Below are 16099 nucleotides of genomic sequence, written 5' to 3' on the forward strand. Positions count from 1 at the left end.
CATAATAAGAGGGTGAAATAAGGGTGCGTACATACCGCGAGCAGAGTGGGCAGGGCGCGCCACAGGCGCATAGTGAGCGCGCGGTCTCGGGGGGCGGCGGGCGGGCGCGCGCGGTCGTCATCCGGCCGCCACCGCGCCGCCCGACTACCACCGCACTCTCATGCCACACCTGGAACAAGAAGACAACTGTAAGTAAGTATGTAAAAAACCACATCAAAATCGGTTCAGTGAAACGTGAGATAGTCGCGAACATAAATATACACATACAAGTTAAAACAGAAAACCTCATTTTTTCAACCCGGTGAAAAATATCCTTGAAATTTCCTTTCTAGTGGAAATTCCAGGATATAAAGTAGCCTTTGCGATAATGCAGGGTTTCAACTAACTTATTACATGCCAAATTTTATGAAAATTTTGCGGTCTAGCCGTTTTTCCATGAAAGAGTAACATACATCCATCCATAACGTTTATAATATAGCCCACGACCCACTGTTTTCTATTCCGCGCATGCGTGACGAGGTGACAAATAGAGACCAAGCCACACCCCTTTAGGGCCGCCCAATATTCACCAACAGGTAGATAGAGACAATCTATACGGTAAGTTTAGGGAAAATATCTTTTTTTTCATAAATGTGTTAACAGAACATAACACTCTAGTTTTGACGAATCAATTTATTCTTAGTAAGATCAAAGAGTTAAAAAATACGATGCAAGTAATAGGTACAGTAGAGAAATTATAAAATTTTATAATTATTATGTGTCCTCGTATTCATGCTAACCTTGGATACAAATTGCCAGACCACGAGTGGTGCATTATCATGGTTTTACGGTTTCGATTCAATCCCCTTTTGTTATTTCCTTATTTCTGTACTAAAACCGTGCAATACTATAAAGCTGTGTTTTATTGCTACCATAATATGATTTATTTATTTATTGTATAAATATATTTCCACTAGATTTCATGATCCAACAATTTTACAATTAGTTTGCACCAGCCTGATTTTTATGACGTAAAATATCTATGTGCCACCGTTAAAACTTAATGATGACTTTGTCGGGTCGGAGACTCGGATCGTACTCTCCAAGGTTCATTGTAAGTATTCATCTCAAAGATTTAGACTGATAGTGTCTGTAAAGAAATCGAAATTAATATTTCGCATGAATTTACCAACACATTTTGGAAGTTCTACGAGTGCGGGGTTGTTACATAAGAGATACGGTATCTTTGTTGATTCATATTTCCTATTATCATCATCGGTCAATGGCTCAATCATTGGTTTACGTCATCCTAAATTTTGACACATTTTACAAATATTTGAAGCTTCACAAGGTATTTTAAATTAATCTTTAAGATCAACAGTTACGTATGAAGTGCCTAATCTTTCTTTATCAAGTATTTGTAAATATGTAAGTACAATACTATGTATTTTTTTGCATCTTTGATAAATATTTGCTGAGTGACTATTACTATTATATTTTCTAGGTTTTTGTTGAATCACGATAACTGGCAAACATTTAGAGATTTAAATTCCGAAGGCACTGAAAAATCGTTTGGAACCTTTTGCTGAAATTTGCTCAGTATGCCACACAAAGACCTTCCGAAGGGACATACCTAGATAAATAATTTTGAGGCAGTTTCTAATAGATAAAGTGATTTAAGAGGAAGGTTTATACCTATTTACTTTTTATCCCTAAATTCCCATGGGAAAACATTTTAAGACAAAGCGAAGCTCACGGGAGTAGCTAGTAACTACTAAGACTGTAAAATGCCATGTTTCAATTCAAATTCCTCAACACTTGACTAAAAATTTAAATTCCATCCATAACTCATAATCAATACATATACCTATGACAAACCCAGTGACGAACGTACTCGCCTAGTGACGTCACTATCGATTGAGTAAGTGTGAAGCAAATACCTTTAGATATGACGAATGTCATACAAAGCTTCAGTCACATCAACCTGACTACGACAAAGTGAATTTGAACGATAGTTTTATCAAAAAATCCCAATAGCTATATGGATCAGAAGGGTTTGCAAGAATTATTATCCTTAACCTGAAGTGACGTTTACATACGTTAAAATTATGATTGCTCAGATTTCCTCAGCCGTCTGCTGCACTTTGTTCAACTGTTTTTTTTATTGGTTAAACAGTTGGTATATGGTAACTTTATATTTACACGTGTAAATATCATCAACTAGATCGTCAATACGTTCTGGTTTTCCAATGATTTGGAACCTATTTATATCGAGATGAGAAGATACTAAGAAGCGAACAGTTATGAAATCCGGTTCGTTAATTATTGACTTAGAATTTGTAGGAAAGACTTTTACTTTCGGTACAGAGTTTTGGCACAGCCAGGGGTCTTTATTTACATACTTCTTATTTGAGTTAAGTGTTTTATGTATTTGTTTCGGTTATTTAGTAACCGGATCTTCGGAGAGGTTTGTGGATGTTACATATTTTATGATCTTTATATTTTGTACTGTTACCTTATTATATTAATCATTATCTTACAATTTGTTTATTTCGTTTGTAATGTAACGGTTTGGAGTTATTATTAGAGGCACTGCGGTAGTGTGATGTTATCCGATGAAGTTTTGTTTTGTTTTAAGATTTGTTTACATTATTTAGAACTATTACTGCTTAAATGGGTATTTAAATAAATAATTACAATACTTAATAAAATACGTAGATAATAATATGTACTTAAGTACTTACTCAACAAAAAATTAACTCGTGACGAAAAAATCCACTCAATCGGAAGCTATGGATGTATTACTTACTAATTTTAAAGCGTTTATTCAGAATAGAGGCCAAACAGGTTAAAACTATGGGAACATGCTATATTTGTACACTCGATACGTGGTGAGAATCTGTCTGCTACTCCACTGACCTGTGATTTCACGTCAATATTGATTTTGCGGATTTTGGGTTGCCGACTTCACAAATCGTTAATCGCTACTTTAACTAATTCCTGGTTTTGTAAAATTATTTCAAATTAAGTAAACACGTAAGTAAGTATATTAAGTATGTAGTTTTATTTTACGTAGGTATTTTCATTTAGAAAGGTATACTTTCAGATAGGTACTTAAGTATTTTTTTGTACAAAATGGTCGAGACATTCAATCGCATTTTTATGAACATAGATTCCAACTTAGCTTTATCTCACTACGAAGACTTTAGTTGTAGCTGCGTCCTTACCCATTAAGTCACGATTCACGAATTAGTCGAGTGTGAGTCGAAGTGGAAATGTAGCCCTTACGATTATCGAATTAGAAACTATTCAAAGTTTAAAGTATCATTGCTAGCGAGTCACTCAGTTCTTAATAAATCGCCTCGTCCTATTGCTGCTGGTATAATCTAATTCGTCACTGGTGCAGTGCAGTCGTCCATTCAATTAGCATTTTGTCATTGATGATAGCAAGATTGCGCGCAAGCGTCAATCTCATGCCTCATTCTGATTGGTCCGTCACGATCGAGACGTTTTATTATTGATTTATGATTGGACGGTTTTAGTTAATGAATTATTTACATGACGTTTGATTAGCGGCAAGCTTAGATAACAAGATGGCGGGCTTATGATGTTGTAAAATATTAGGTGTGGTTTGAATAATTTAATTTGGTTCTTGTTTAAGCGGTTCAGTCAATTATGTAAGATGGATTTAAGTAAGTAGGTAATATTTATTTAAAAGAATACTTTTTCTTGTGTTTTTTTATATTCCTATTACGGAAAGTGTAGGTAGGTAATAATAATAATGTATAACTTTAAATAATGTATTTACTTTTCAATTCATAGGTACCTATCTCTTCAGTATAATTTAAAGTAGGTACTTAGGGCCACTTGCACCAACATATTAAATCTAGATTTAGTGTTAAATCTCGATTTAGTGTCAAATTTTATATGGATTCACGTTTCTTAAATCGAGATTTGACACTAAATCTAGATTTAAATGTTTGTGCAAGTGGCCCTTAGATCTAAAGGAACTCATTTTTTATATAAGTACCTATTTAGCTTTTTCTGACACAGTGAGATTGAAAATAACATACTTACTGCTATCAATCAAAATAAAAGGGATCATTAGGATAAAATTTACATTGAGTAAGTACTAAATTGTATGAATGAAGGTAATTTTTCAATTAGTAATCGGAATTAATTAAGAGTGAAACGATCTTTATCATGCACCAAGTAGGTAAATAAACTTACCCTCTACCTACCTTTATAGGACAAGTTTAGCGGGTGGTGGCCGTGACTGTACAGTCAACCAAAGAAAGAGTTAACAAGCGATTGATTTTATAACACACACACACACGCACTCACGCCTTGTACTAATGTACTCCCTTGCGGGGTAGGCAGAGGTGCATTGCTGCATCCACTTTTCGCCAGAGTGTTATGTTAGTCCCAATGTAATAGGGGGCGGGCCTATTGCCATTTTACGGGCACATCCAAGACCCGAGAACAAATATCTGTGCTTAAACAAATATCTGCCCCAGCCGGGAATCGAACCCGGGACCATCGGCTCAGTAGTCAGGGTCACTAACCACTACGCCATTCGGTCGTCGATTTTATAAATGAAACTCAAAGATATTTTACTACGAACAAGATGGAGTGTTAGTGCAAAAGAAACGTTTCGACAACACACCGCTTTTCTGGTCGCGTTTCTGTAATTCTTATCATTCTTTAAAAGTTAGAAAATACGAGTAGTTTTTTTTCAATAGATTCTTGTTTGCTTCCTAGATATTCGATACATTAGGTATCCTCGAGAGGCTTTTTAGAAAATGAATATTATGGTAGGTACTTGCTGTTATTTGGGTTTTATTTATCTAAATTGTAACTTTGGCCGGCTATACTTAGTTCAGTTTGAGATGAAATTTAATTTCTTGTTGGACTTATTAAGCAGGAACTTGTGGCAGTATTACGATAGCTCACACGATTTTATTGCAAATTATTATCAATTCTACACTCAGAATATAACATTTTAATAATAATTTTACAAATAACCGACTTTCTGGCTTTGGATATGAAACAAGTGTCTAAAGACTATCCCTCAAATTCATATAGGTACCGTATTGTATATTTAAAACAAGGTTAAAATTAATACACACACACAATGCCCGTGTGATATTAGAGGTGTGTATAGTATAATAATAATATTAGGTAGGTACGTAGAAAAATATTTACTTTTAGGGCATATTATCTTCTTATTGTATCTAATATGTAGTATTCTCTAACAAGTTTCAAAGATAAATTCTTCGTTTTCATCTGTGTTGTTGTGGACAACTCCTGGTTAAGCTCGTGTTCAACACATGTCATGCAGTCCAGAGTTGCATTAGGATCGCCGCCAGATGTGTGTCCAGAATCGCGTATACATACCTGTTGGTTATTAAAACTTGTTTCGTTTCGTTTACATAAGGCGAGAAAGGCGACTTGCAGGCGCCATCCTTTGAACTATGTATGCACTTATATGCTACACAGACACACGTTATAAACTTATTACTTACTTAGTTTTCAAAAGATCCTTAAATAATATCCAGGAATATCTCATTTCACGCACCAGTTTAGGTTGAAAATCCTTTTTTGGTCAATCGTTCTTCTTGTTTTGTTAACCAGGTATCTTAATCAGCTTATGAATATCCGCTGTTACTCCAATTTCTTTATTCAGGTTCTAAATTTCACTGGCCAAGGATCATTATCATTATAATCAGCCAAGAAATGTCAACAGATGGAAATATCTCAACGCCACAATATTGGTTCCTCGGCCTTCCTCACCCAGCCACTAGCGTTGTACCTATAAAACATCGTAAGTATACCTACGTCCCACGCTAACTCTACAAAGTCAAAGAATAATAACCAAGCTATAATTCCACGCGCCTCTATAGCGCCGCCAACACTAATAAATTCAATATATTCAGGTCCATCGATCAAGCTAGATGTCCTAGACACTCCCTAGTCTTGTTTGTCTATGCTCGGTCGCTGTCCGTGCAGTGATGAGGTATCGGACCGTATCGACATATACGGACACTAGGTGTGTGGTCTGCTGGTCGGGTTTTATGATTGATCATCTTCCATGATGCAGATTGAGGATGGAAATTATACGAGTATGATAGGTTTTCTTTTATTTTATGGAAATGTTTAATTTCTAAATAAAGTGATAAGACTGATAAGTAAGGCTTCCTGAATCTTTCATGGCAATGGCATATAATTTGTGGCTGAAAAAGGTTATTCAGCCTTACACCAAACTTAAATAAATACTAAAGATAATAAAGCTAAAAACAGCTCTAAAGTTAAGTACCTAGATCTGAAGCAGACAAACCCTACAACTACATGGAGAATTTTGTAGAATAATCACTAAACTTGATTGCTTCTTTAGGTTTGATAATAGCTCCGCTAGAAATACGCACATTCACACCGTGTCCAACAATTTGTTATTTAATAGGCTATTTCCCATCAATAAATAATCCTTTAAACTGTGTTGTTGACATTCTTCATCAGAAACGACTGGTTAGGTTTCAATCAGGCACACGGCTTACAATAATTATGTCTAATGGAGCGATCCGATACATCCGATACGACACGACACGGCCTGGGCGCAGGTGGAGTGTTCACTTTAGCACTTTAGATTTAGATACCACTTATGTATTTGAATCTAGTGATTCAGTGAAGATGTGCTATACTTACTTAGTAATCTATCACTTATCTAGTGATTTTTCATTATCATTTCAGACAAGAGGATTTGATATACCTATTGACTTTCCTTAGGTTAGTTTGTAATATGTGATGTGATCTGCGTTTTGGAATACCAACACTTAGTCCACCCAATAGATCAAAAACAAACATTCAGAGTTCAGCAGTCGAGTTTCCGCCGCCAGGCTATTAAAGTTAAATAAATATTGCAATTCAAATAATTCTGCGATTACCCAGTCCGACTGCGACAATTTAAATCGCCACAGGTAAATGAAATGAACTATATTTAAATATTAATCACAGTGATAATGATAACACGGACTGAGCAATCTAATCATATTACGAGTCGCCGGTGACGCGCCGAGGCATGGCGCCTGGGCTGGTGTTGGACCCGTTGGACTTCTGAATTGGACCTAAAATATAGTGTATATTTATAGGGAGTGGTAATTCACCAACAATAGGTTCTAAGTGAAGTTGCAGTGCTCAACAGACTGAATCATCATCTGTAAAAAACATACAGAAATAATAATAAAGGTTCCACTTTACAAAATGACGAGACGAAATTTAATGACTACTACTAGCCTTTTCTGTTTGGGAAAAAAATTGCTATTGTCATTGGAGCTTTTTCATTGCTCATGAGAGACATTTGAGTTTGTGATTATCAGGTAGGTATATTGCACAAAAATAATATGAGATGACATGAAATTGACTAGGTATTGAAAAATCGAACATCATATTACCAAACGCAACCAAGCCCAACAAAATCTGTTTCACCATTCATAACGCGCCACACTTATTAATATTGATCAAACCCAGCTATGGATAATAACTTTATTCAATTAATAATTTATGAATAAGGTTCGCTATAGGTCACTATGGAGGTGTGAAAAGCGAATAGTTTCCGCTCATTGGCTGCTAGGACTGAATGTTTGATTGCGAATTATATCTAGTGTTAATGCTTGCAAATAGTTCGTTTATAGAGGTACAGTCGTAGGTAGGTATAGGTATAGGCTTTTATTCGTGAGGCTTTGGGTTCGAATCCTGATACGTGCAGATGATGCGACGGATTTAAAAAAATTAAGGCATTCAATTATTTATGTTGAAATTTTGCCACCCACTTTGGAATACGGGGTGTTTACTCGCATTTTCAAAAGTTGTAAGAATTCAGAATGACCCCCCTGAATCATCCGATTTCAGCTAATTATACGACTTTCGCAACAACCTGTATAATAATACTTTATTCTGCAACGCTAATGGATCAAGGCGCAACCTAAACCGCTAATCACATAAGCACCTATAAATAAATAATGATAAATCAAATCATCCTTTACCCGACGAATTATTAATCGTCGTCTTAATTTGAAACTCAATCTTCGCTCACTGACTAGGCAATGGTGGAACCGGGGGGCTACCGCCTAAGAAACCGGTGCCAGAGGTCATTCTACCTTGTGAAAATCTGCGTGAAGCTATGCTCTTGCGGTGACAAACACTACAGCTAGCCTATTAGACTGTCAGATGTTTTCAAGCTGCCCGAAGGCCTCTGAGTTGAGCTTCACGACTGCTGCCGAAACAGCAACCGGGACTCACGGCTGCCGTCCAAAGCACAAAATCGGATGAAAATCACAAAATTTTAAGCAGTATTTTTTATTTAAGCCGTTGTCGACGCGTCAGCCATGAATTTCGATTCTATAGCCGGTCGAGTCACAGGGAATTTTAAACTGGTCCTAGCAATAAATTTAAATCTAGTTGATTAATTAAATACTTAGCCTTTTTGCAAATAACATGCGTTCAATTTTAATGAAAGATAAATTGATTGTTTTAATGAAACCTTGTTGAAGTTTGGCAACGATTAATTTTGATCGCTACTTGATTATTTGATTGCCAAAACATATTATAGAAATCAGACCACCCGTTTTAGAGAGATTTATTACGGACAGGTTAAAATACACAGCGAAGTAATGGGGTAAGCAAATTAATTTTTGTTCTGTTTATTTATGGAAGTAACTTTGAGCAATAAATTAGTGTAAATGTTCTTTTTTGTTATTTCCTGTGACACTGGGACACGAGTATAAAGTATAAGGACTTTGAACTATTAACCTCGATGATAAAAATTATATCAGTATATTTTAAAATATAATACAAACCAAAAACTGAAATTGCTTATAGCAATCTCTACCAGATAACCTTTGGATGGAAGAAAGTGAGTGCAATTACATATTATGCTTTCATGCACAGTATTTTTTTCAACTGTTATATTTTATACGACCACTATTGCTGGACATGTGCCTCTCATATCCTTGGCCTTCCTCATTCATTCTGACCTGAGGGGTCACTCTATACGACGAAACACGATGTTTCGGCGCGCTGCTGCACGGGCCACGACTCTATCTCGTTTCAAACGTGCCGATTGTACGACAGCTCTCGATATTTCGTTTTTCGTCAGTATAAATAAATAAATAAATAAATATTTGGGGACATCTCACACACGGCCATCCGAAACCAAGCCAGGCAGAACCTGTGTTATGGGTGTCGGACAGCTGATATATCTATACAAATACATAGATAGATAGATACTAAATATAAATATCAACACCCAAGACCCGAATACAAATATCTGTATTTAAACAAATATCTGCCCCAACCGGGAATCGAACCCGGGACCTACGGCATAGCAATCAGGGTCACTAACCACTACACCAATCAGTCGTCTAAAGTAAAGTATAGAGAAACCCTCCAGGTTCTTGCTTCAGCTAATGCACATTACTTGACATAAAAATAAATGCTTACTTACATAAACTCGTTTCATTGCTACGATTATAAATAATACTAATTGAAGCATTGAAATTTGTTCAATGCATCTAGACTGGTCTATAGAATTATAAATATTTTAAATGACAAGAACACGTGATTTCTTAGTCTATCACAAGAAATCGTGTGATATGTAGAGTCAGAAAATTAACACCTGAAGGGCTAGCACGGGGTGCATTTAAGACGTGACATAAGTTTTGCATCGCGCTCACTCACATCGCGCAGCCTCTAGAGCAAGTGCGACGGATAACTTTTGTCACGTCTTAATTGCGCCCCGTGCTAGCCCTTCTGGTACGGTCAGGGGCAGAGAAACCTGACCCCCTCTCATAGTAACTATGCTTCTGAGTACCTACATGGTGTTTTGGCGTTATTTTAGAAGAAGCAGTCAATCATGGCAGCATTGAGTGTACGTATTGAATATTTAGATCTGATAATTGTTACGTTATTTGGTACATTATGTTTTTGGGCTCCAAAAATCTTTTGAAATTATAGAAATAATCTTAAATATATATTTGTGCAATAAAGAATTAAATAAATAAATAAGTATTTTAATGCTAGTGACTATCCTAAAGGCAAACACAGCATGTCATTGTATATTATCAACAACAACAACACGCACTCACGCCTTGTACTAATGTACTCCTAAATATCTGCCCCAGCCGGGAATCGAACCCGGGACCATCGGGTCAGTAGCCAGGGTCACTAACCACTACGCCATTCGGTCGTATATTATCATTTATAATAAAATTCATAGGCATATTTTTGCTACACCCTGTGTGTGTCCCGAGACTCGTTCGTAAAATTTACCGCACAGATAAAACTGAACATAAATCCTGACAGACACTTCATAAAATCACGACAAGTTGCATAATCAATAATTAAATAGAACTGTTTGATTTTACGACCGCATTTAAAATAAACTGTAATTAGTTTTCATTGATTGCTTACTTAAACAATTATGTTATGGCATAACCATATAGCTTTCAGAGCCGCGCGCACAGGATTCGAAACCTCCGTTTACGTTGTGTATCGTCAACTGTATGTTAGGTGGAATTTCTCTAAACGTATTTAGTAGCCTGTCATACGTCTGTCAGTTAGTACAAAATGTATTTAAAATTTGATTTAAACACGTTTAGCGTTTGGTAAAAGTGACCCTTCGTCTAGATTCGAAAAAACTATTGAATCCGGTGCTCGCTGCACAGAAGGGATACTCTAACTTGACAAAAACCTAAGAAATGAGCGTTTTCATGCAATCGTTCCATCTATTTATTAAGATGAGTCGCGGTTAGCGTAGCGACGCTCCTAAACTTATTATTTCGTTATCTAGAACAACCCATAGCGGATTTAAGCAAAAGAGTGAAAACTCTTCTAGATTGTAAGTAAGGCGTTTCACGAGCAAATACGTTTTTCATAAGCCTCTGAAAACTCATTATGAAACTGAGTGTTCAATCCGTGTTCCTCAATCATTGGTCTCGCAAATAATGACATTTAAACAGTGAGCTTTGCTGAAACTTTAGAAACATTGTAGTTTTTATACCGGTCTACCTATTGGGAATAGATATTTATATTATGAAATATAGCTAGAATAGGGTATCAAGTTAAAGCTTTATCAGACCGACTTAAAATTCAGCGACACGCCCCAAAAGCGTATCGGTTCTGATATTAAACAAATAAAACAAACAAACAACCCAATCTATTACCCGCTGACCACATTGTGCGACCTCCATGCTAATTCACTCGCGCCGGGGGGACCATGGATTCAGATTTTCATCCAATTTAGGCGGACTACAGCTTTAAAATATGAAATCCAAAACATAAATAATCTAAACAATAAATACCTATCTTTTGACGCTAAATTTTTTTTTTCTTTCAACTGATAAATAATTAGTCAGCGTGTACTATTGTGTGTCTTTTTATGTATTTGTTGTGTAGACACAATTATAATGCAACTGACAATAAAATTCTGTCCATTAAGGAGTCCAAGAATATTGTCTACAGTTATGACATAATGGCCGATATACTACAACTACGGATAGATGGTATTTGGAGACAATCGTTGGGCTTTAGCAGAGCTTCTACCACTAAAGCACATAGTCAGTATAACAGACAGAGTGAGTGCTACAGGATAACAGCTTAACCCGTTTGTTTCTTTGATATAGTAGGTTTTTCTGTGCCTCCTTATATCCCTAGTTAATATACGAAATGAAAAATATTTTAGTTATAGCCTTTTTTCGTGATTGAAGACATTATTCTATTCTATTCTATTATGTCCCGGCGACGCGGTCCGGCGTGGGCGCCCTACTGCCGCCGACAGTCGGCGCCGGCGCGTGAGCAACGGCGAACACCGCCGCCGCCGCCGCGCTAATAGCTCGATAGATCCAACCAGATCTACTATCGATCTGCGTCTGCGCAGGGGGTCACTCTATATGACGAAAAATGAAGTTTCGCAGCGATACTGCGCGAGCCACGGCTCTATCTCGTAGCATTAGACGTGTCGATTGCACGACAGCTCCCGTTGGTTCGTTTTTCGTCAGTATAGAGTAACCCTCCAGGTTTCATACATATTAAATTCAGTGATAATGGATATTAATAAAATATATATATATATATATATATTTTATATATATATATATATAGTTTATTAATATCCATTATCACTGAATTTAAATGTATGAAACCATATATATATAAATATATATATATACTAGAGGTTGCGTTGTGGCGCGGGCTGCAAGCAGCCGCGCGGTGCTTTGATGCTTTCGGTTTGGGTTGGTGTCTGTTTTCAATATGAATTTCCATTTCAGCAGGGTATTGACTTGAATATACCGTAGCAAATCTTTCTTGCGTTTTGTTATGGCTTTAAAACTGTGTTAACTATGATTTTTTTTAAATTAAAGGGGTAATAACGATTTGGTTAGACGCGGGAAACAGTTTTCAGTATGAATTTCAGTTTCAGCAGGGTATTGACTTGAATATACCGAAGCAAATCATTCTTGCGTTTTGTTATGCCTTCAAAACTGTTTTCACTATGATTTTCATTATAACAGGGGTAGTGATGATTTTTGTTTTAGGTGGGATACGGTTTTCAGTATGAATTTTGGTGAGATACGGTTATTCACTTGACTATAACGTATCGAATATTTTATGCGGTTTAGTTTTCCCTTGAAATCTCATTTCAGTATGAAATTTGGTAACAGATGGGTATTGACTTGGCCATAATAGACTCGCAATGAAAAGGTTCCACTGAGAAAAGCTAACGGAAAAATCTAGCTTAATGCCGTCTTGTGCAACATTGACGTACATTTAACAGAACGTCAGGATATTTATTACCGACTAAAAACGGTAGGTAATATTTTGTTCCAATTTTAAATTAAATCTTTGTAAAAATTGGGGTCGTATGGCGTTTTGTGAGTGGAACTTTTTCATTGCCCGGGACTGTACAATGGATATTTCTTGAATTTGGGTTTACATAAAAAAAAAACTCCACAGGAATATTAATATTTGCCTTGAAAACTATTTTCATTATGAATTACGGATTGTCTCACACAAATACGGTAGAGAAACTGATCTATATGGTAATTTTTAGGTTTCGTAAACTTTACCTAGTATCGAGATGACATTGTTTTGTGTACAAATATTGGGTTCTTTAACACCTCATAAATCTGAGTCTACTCCATTCGCGCGTTTTTCTAGCTTCTCGATTATCAGTTTACTCTGTCCCTGAAGATAAACTTTTTCATAGAAACGAAATACACAGGCTTTTTTATTCATTAATTTCTAACTTGGGTTTGCTGTTTGAGACTATTTTTACAGAACTATGTTTACTTCAATTAAATCCATAATTAGAACTATAAACGCGTCCAAAACTTTGTCTATCTTTTTTATTCATTCAAGGTATTTCTTTGCCACAATCGGCTATCAGGTATATAGTTGTGTTGACGAGGGTATGAGTAGTGTTGTCTCGCTTCGCTTGGCGCTACAGGATTTGCAGTATGATGGTTTACATTGTTTTGCCTCGCTTCGCTCGGCTCCTATTTTACAGTAAGGTAATACTTAAGTTGTATTGCCTCGCTACGCTCGGCTCTTCAGTGGATGTGGTATAATGTTTTGAAATGTTTTGCCTCGCTGCGCTCGGCTCTCTAAGGTTTGTGGTATGATGGCTTGGATTGTTTTGCCTCGCTGCGCTCGGCTCCTCTCCAGGTCTCGGAATGGTAGTCTCGGTTGTTTTGCCTCGCTTCGCTCGGCTCTGCAGTTACATAGGCACTTGCTGTTTATTGTACTTTAGCCTCGCTTCGCTCGGCTCTTCGGGTTTTCAGATATTGGTTTCAGTAGTTTTGCCTCGCTCCGCTCGGCTCTCTAGGTTTTGGATTGATGGTTTAGGTTGTTTTGCCTCGCTTTGCTCGGCTTTCCACTTCTTAAACGGGACTTTTCCCGTAGTTTTTCTTTATTGATATTGATATTAATAATAATGATACGTAATGCCTCGCTTCGCTCGGATTTATTTCCTTTTATGGCAGGGTTACTTGTCGGATGCCTCGCTGCGCTCGGCTGGTTTTATTTTTGTATAGCTTGTAGAAGGACTATGGCCTCGCTGCGCTCGGCACTTACACTGTGGTAAAGTTGATTTACATTTTGTATATTTTTAAGGAAAATAGGTATTTTTTCCTTTAAAAGTGGGGAGTTTTTATTTTAAAAAATAATTCTTTGTATTTATCTTCACAAATGCGCCATATAACACAAATCTGTCTGACCACTTCAAAGGGGTGAAATTGCTAATGTTGGTAATTTTTTCTACGTTTTTAGGGAAATTTTGAATTTTTTCCCTACAAGTGGGGAGTTTTTAATTTAAATAATAAATTGTTTGTATGAATCTACACAAATGCGCCATATACCATAAATCTGTCTGACCACTTCAACGGAGTGAAATTGCTAATGTTGGTAATTTTTTCTACGCTTTTAGGGAAAATTTATTTTTTTTCCCTTTAAGTGGGGAGTTTTTATTTTAAATAAAAATTGAATGCATTTAACTACACAAACACGCTATACATTCGAAACTCCTCAGACCATCTCAAAGTGATAAAATTGCATATTTATGTAAATTTTCCCATGTTTTTAGGGAAATTTTGTGTCTTTCCCTATAAGTGGGAAGTTTTTATTATTAATTAAAAATTTATGCATTTAACTACACAAACGCGCCATACATTCGAATCCCCTCAGACCATCTCAAAGTGATAAATTTGCATATTTATGTAAATTTTCCCATGTTTTTAGGGAAATTTTGTTTTTTTTTTCTATAAGTGGGGAGTTTTTATTATTAATTAAAAATCTATGCATTTAACTACACAAACGCGCCATACATTCGAATCTCCTCAGACCATCACAAAACGACAAAATTGCATATTTATGTAAATTTTCCCATGTTTTTAGGGAAAATTTGTTTTTTTTCCTATAAGTGTGGAGTTTTTATTATTATTTAAAAATCTATGCATTTAACTACGCAAACGCGCCATACATTCGAATCTCCTCAGACCATCACAAAACGACAAAATTGCATATTTATGTAAATTTTCCCATGTTTTTAGAGAAATTTTGTTTTTTTTTCTATAAGTGGGGAGTTTTTTTATTATTAATTAAAAATCTATGCATTTAACTACACAAACGCGCCATACATTCGAATCTCCTCAGACCATCACAAAACGATAAAATTGCATATTTATGTATAATTTCTCATGTTTTTAGGGAAATTTTGATTTTTTTCCCTACAAGTGGGGAGTTTTTAATTTAAATAATAAATTGTTTGTATGAATCTACACAAATGCGCCATATACCATAAATCTGTCTGACCACTTCAACGGAGTGAAATTGCTAATGTTGGTAATTTTTTCTACGCTTTTAGGGAAAATTTTTTTTTTTTCCCTTTAAGTGGGGAGTTTTTATTTTAAATAAAAATTGAATGCATTTAACTACACAAACACGCTATACATTCGAAACTCCTCAGACCATCTCAAAGTGATAAAATTGCATATTTATGTAAATTTTCCCATGTTTTTAGGGAAATTTTGTGTCTTTCCCTATAAGTGGGAAGTTTTTATTATTAATTAAAAATTTATGCATTTAACTACACAAACGCGCCATACATTCGAATCCCCTCAGACCATCTCAAAGTGATAAATTTGCATATTTATGTAAAATTTCCCATGTTTTTAGGGAAATTTTGTTTTTTTTTCCTATAAGTGGGGAGTTTTTATTATTAATTAAAAATCTATGCATTTAAATACACAAACGCACCATACATTCGAATCCCCTCAGACCATCACAAAACGATAAAATTGCATATTTATGTAAAATTTCCGATGTTTTTAGGGAAATTTTGTTTTTTTCCCTAAAAATAGGGAGTTTTTATTTCATAAGCAAACTAAATGCATCTACCTACACAAACGCGCTCTACAAGTCAAAACTGTCAGACCACTCAATACAGGTGAAATAGCCTTAAAACATGTAAAATTTCTCTTTTACAAAATGGCTGCCACTTCATCCGCCATTTTGATTTTTGCAGTTTTCCCAATTTTCCCATGAATTTCACCATATATCCAACCATGTACAA

General features: G+C 35.8%; 1 protein-coding gene across 3 annotated transcripts in view; it reads right to left on the reverse strand.

Annotated features, from left to right (window-relative positions):
- LOC105388630 overlaps window positions 1-16099 on the reverse strand; it is a 152091-nt gene that overhangs the window by 29721 nt on the left and 106271 nt on the right. For all 3 annotated transcript variants that reach the window (XM_048628818.1, XM_048628822.1, XM_048628819.1), the window contains one exon: window positions 36-169. In XM_048628818.1, coding sequence (XP_048484775.1) covers window positions 36-121 — 86 coding nt within the window. In that variant the 5' untranslated portion in view covers window positions 122-169. The remainder of the gene's footprint in view (window positions 1-35; window positions 170-16099) is intronic.

The sequence above is a fragment of the Plutella xylostella genome, chromosome 21, assembly GCF_932276165.1.
Source record: "Plutella xylostella chromosome 21, ilPluXylo3.1, whole genome shotgun sequence".
Taxonomy (NCBI): Eukaryota; Metazoa; Arthropoda; class Insecta; order Lepidoptera; family Plutellidae; genus Plutella; species Plutella xylostella.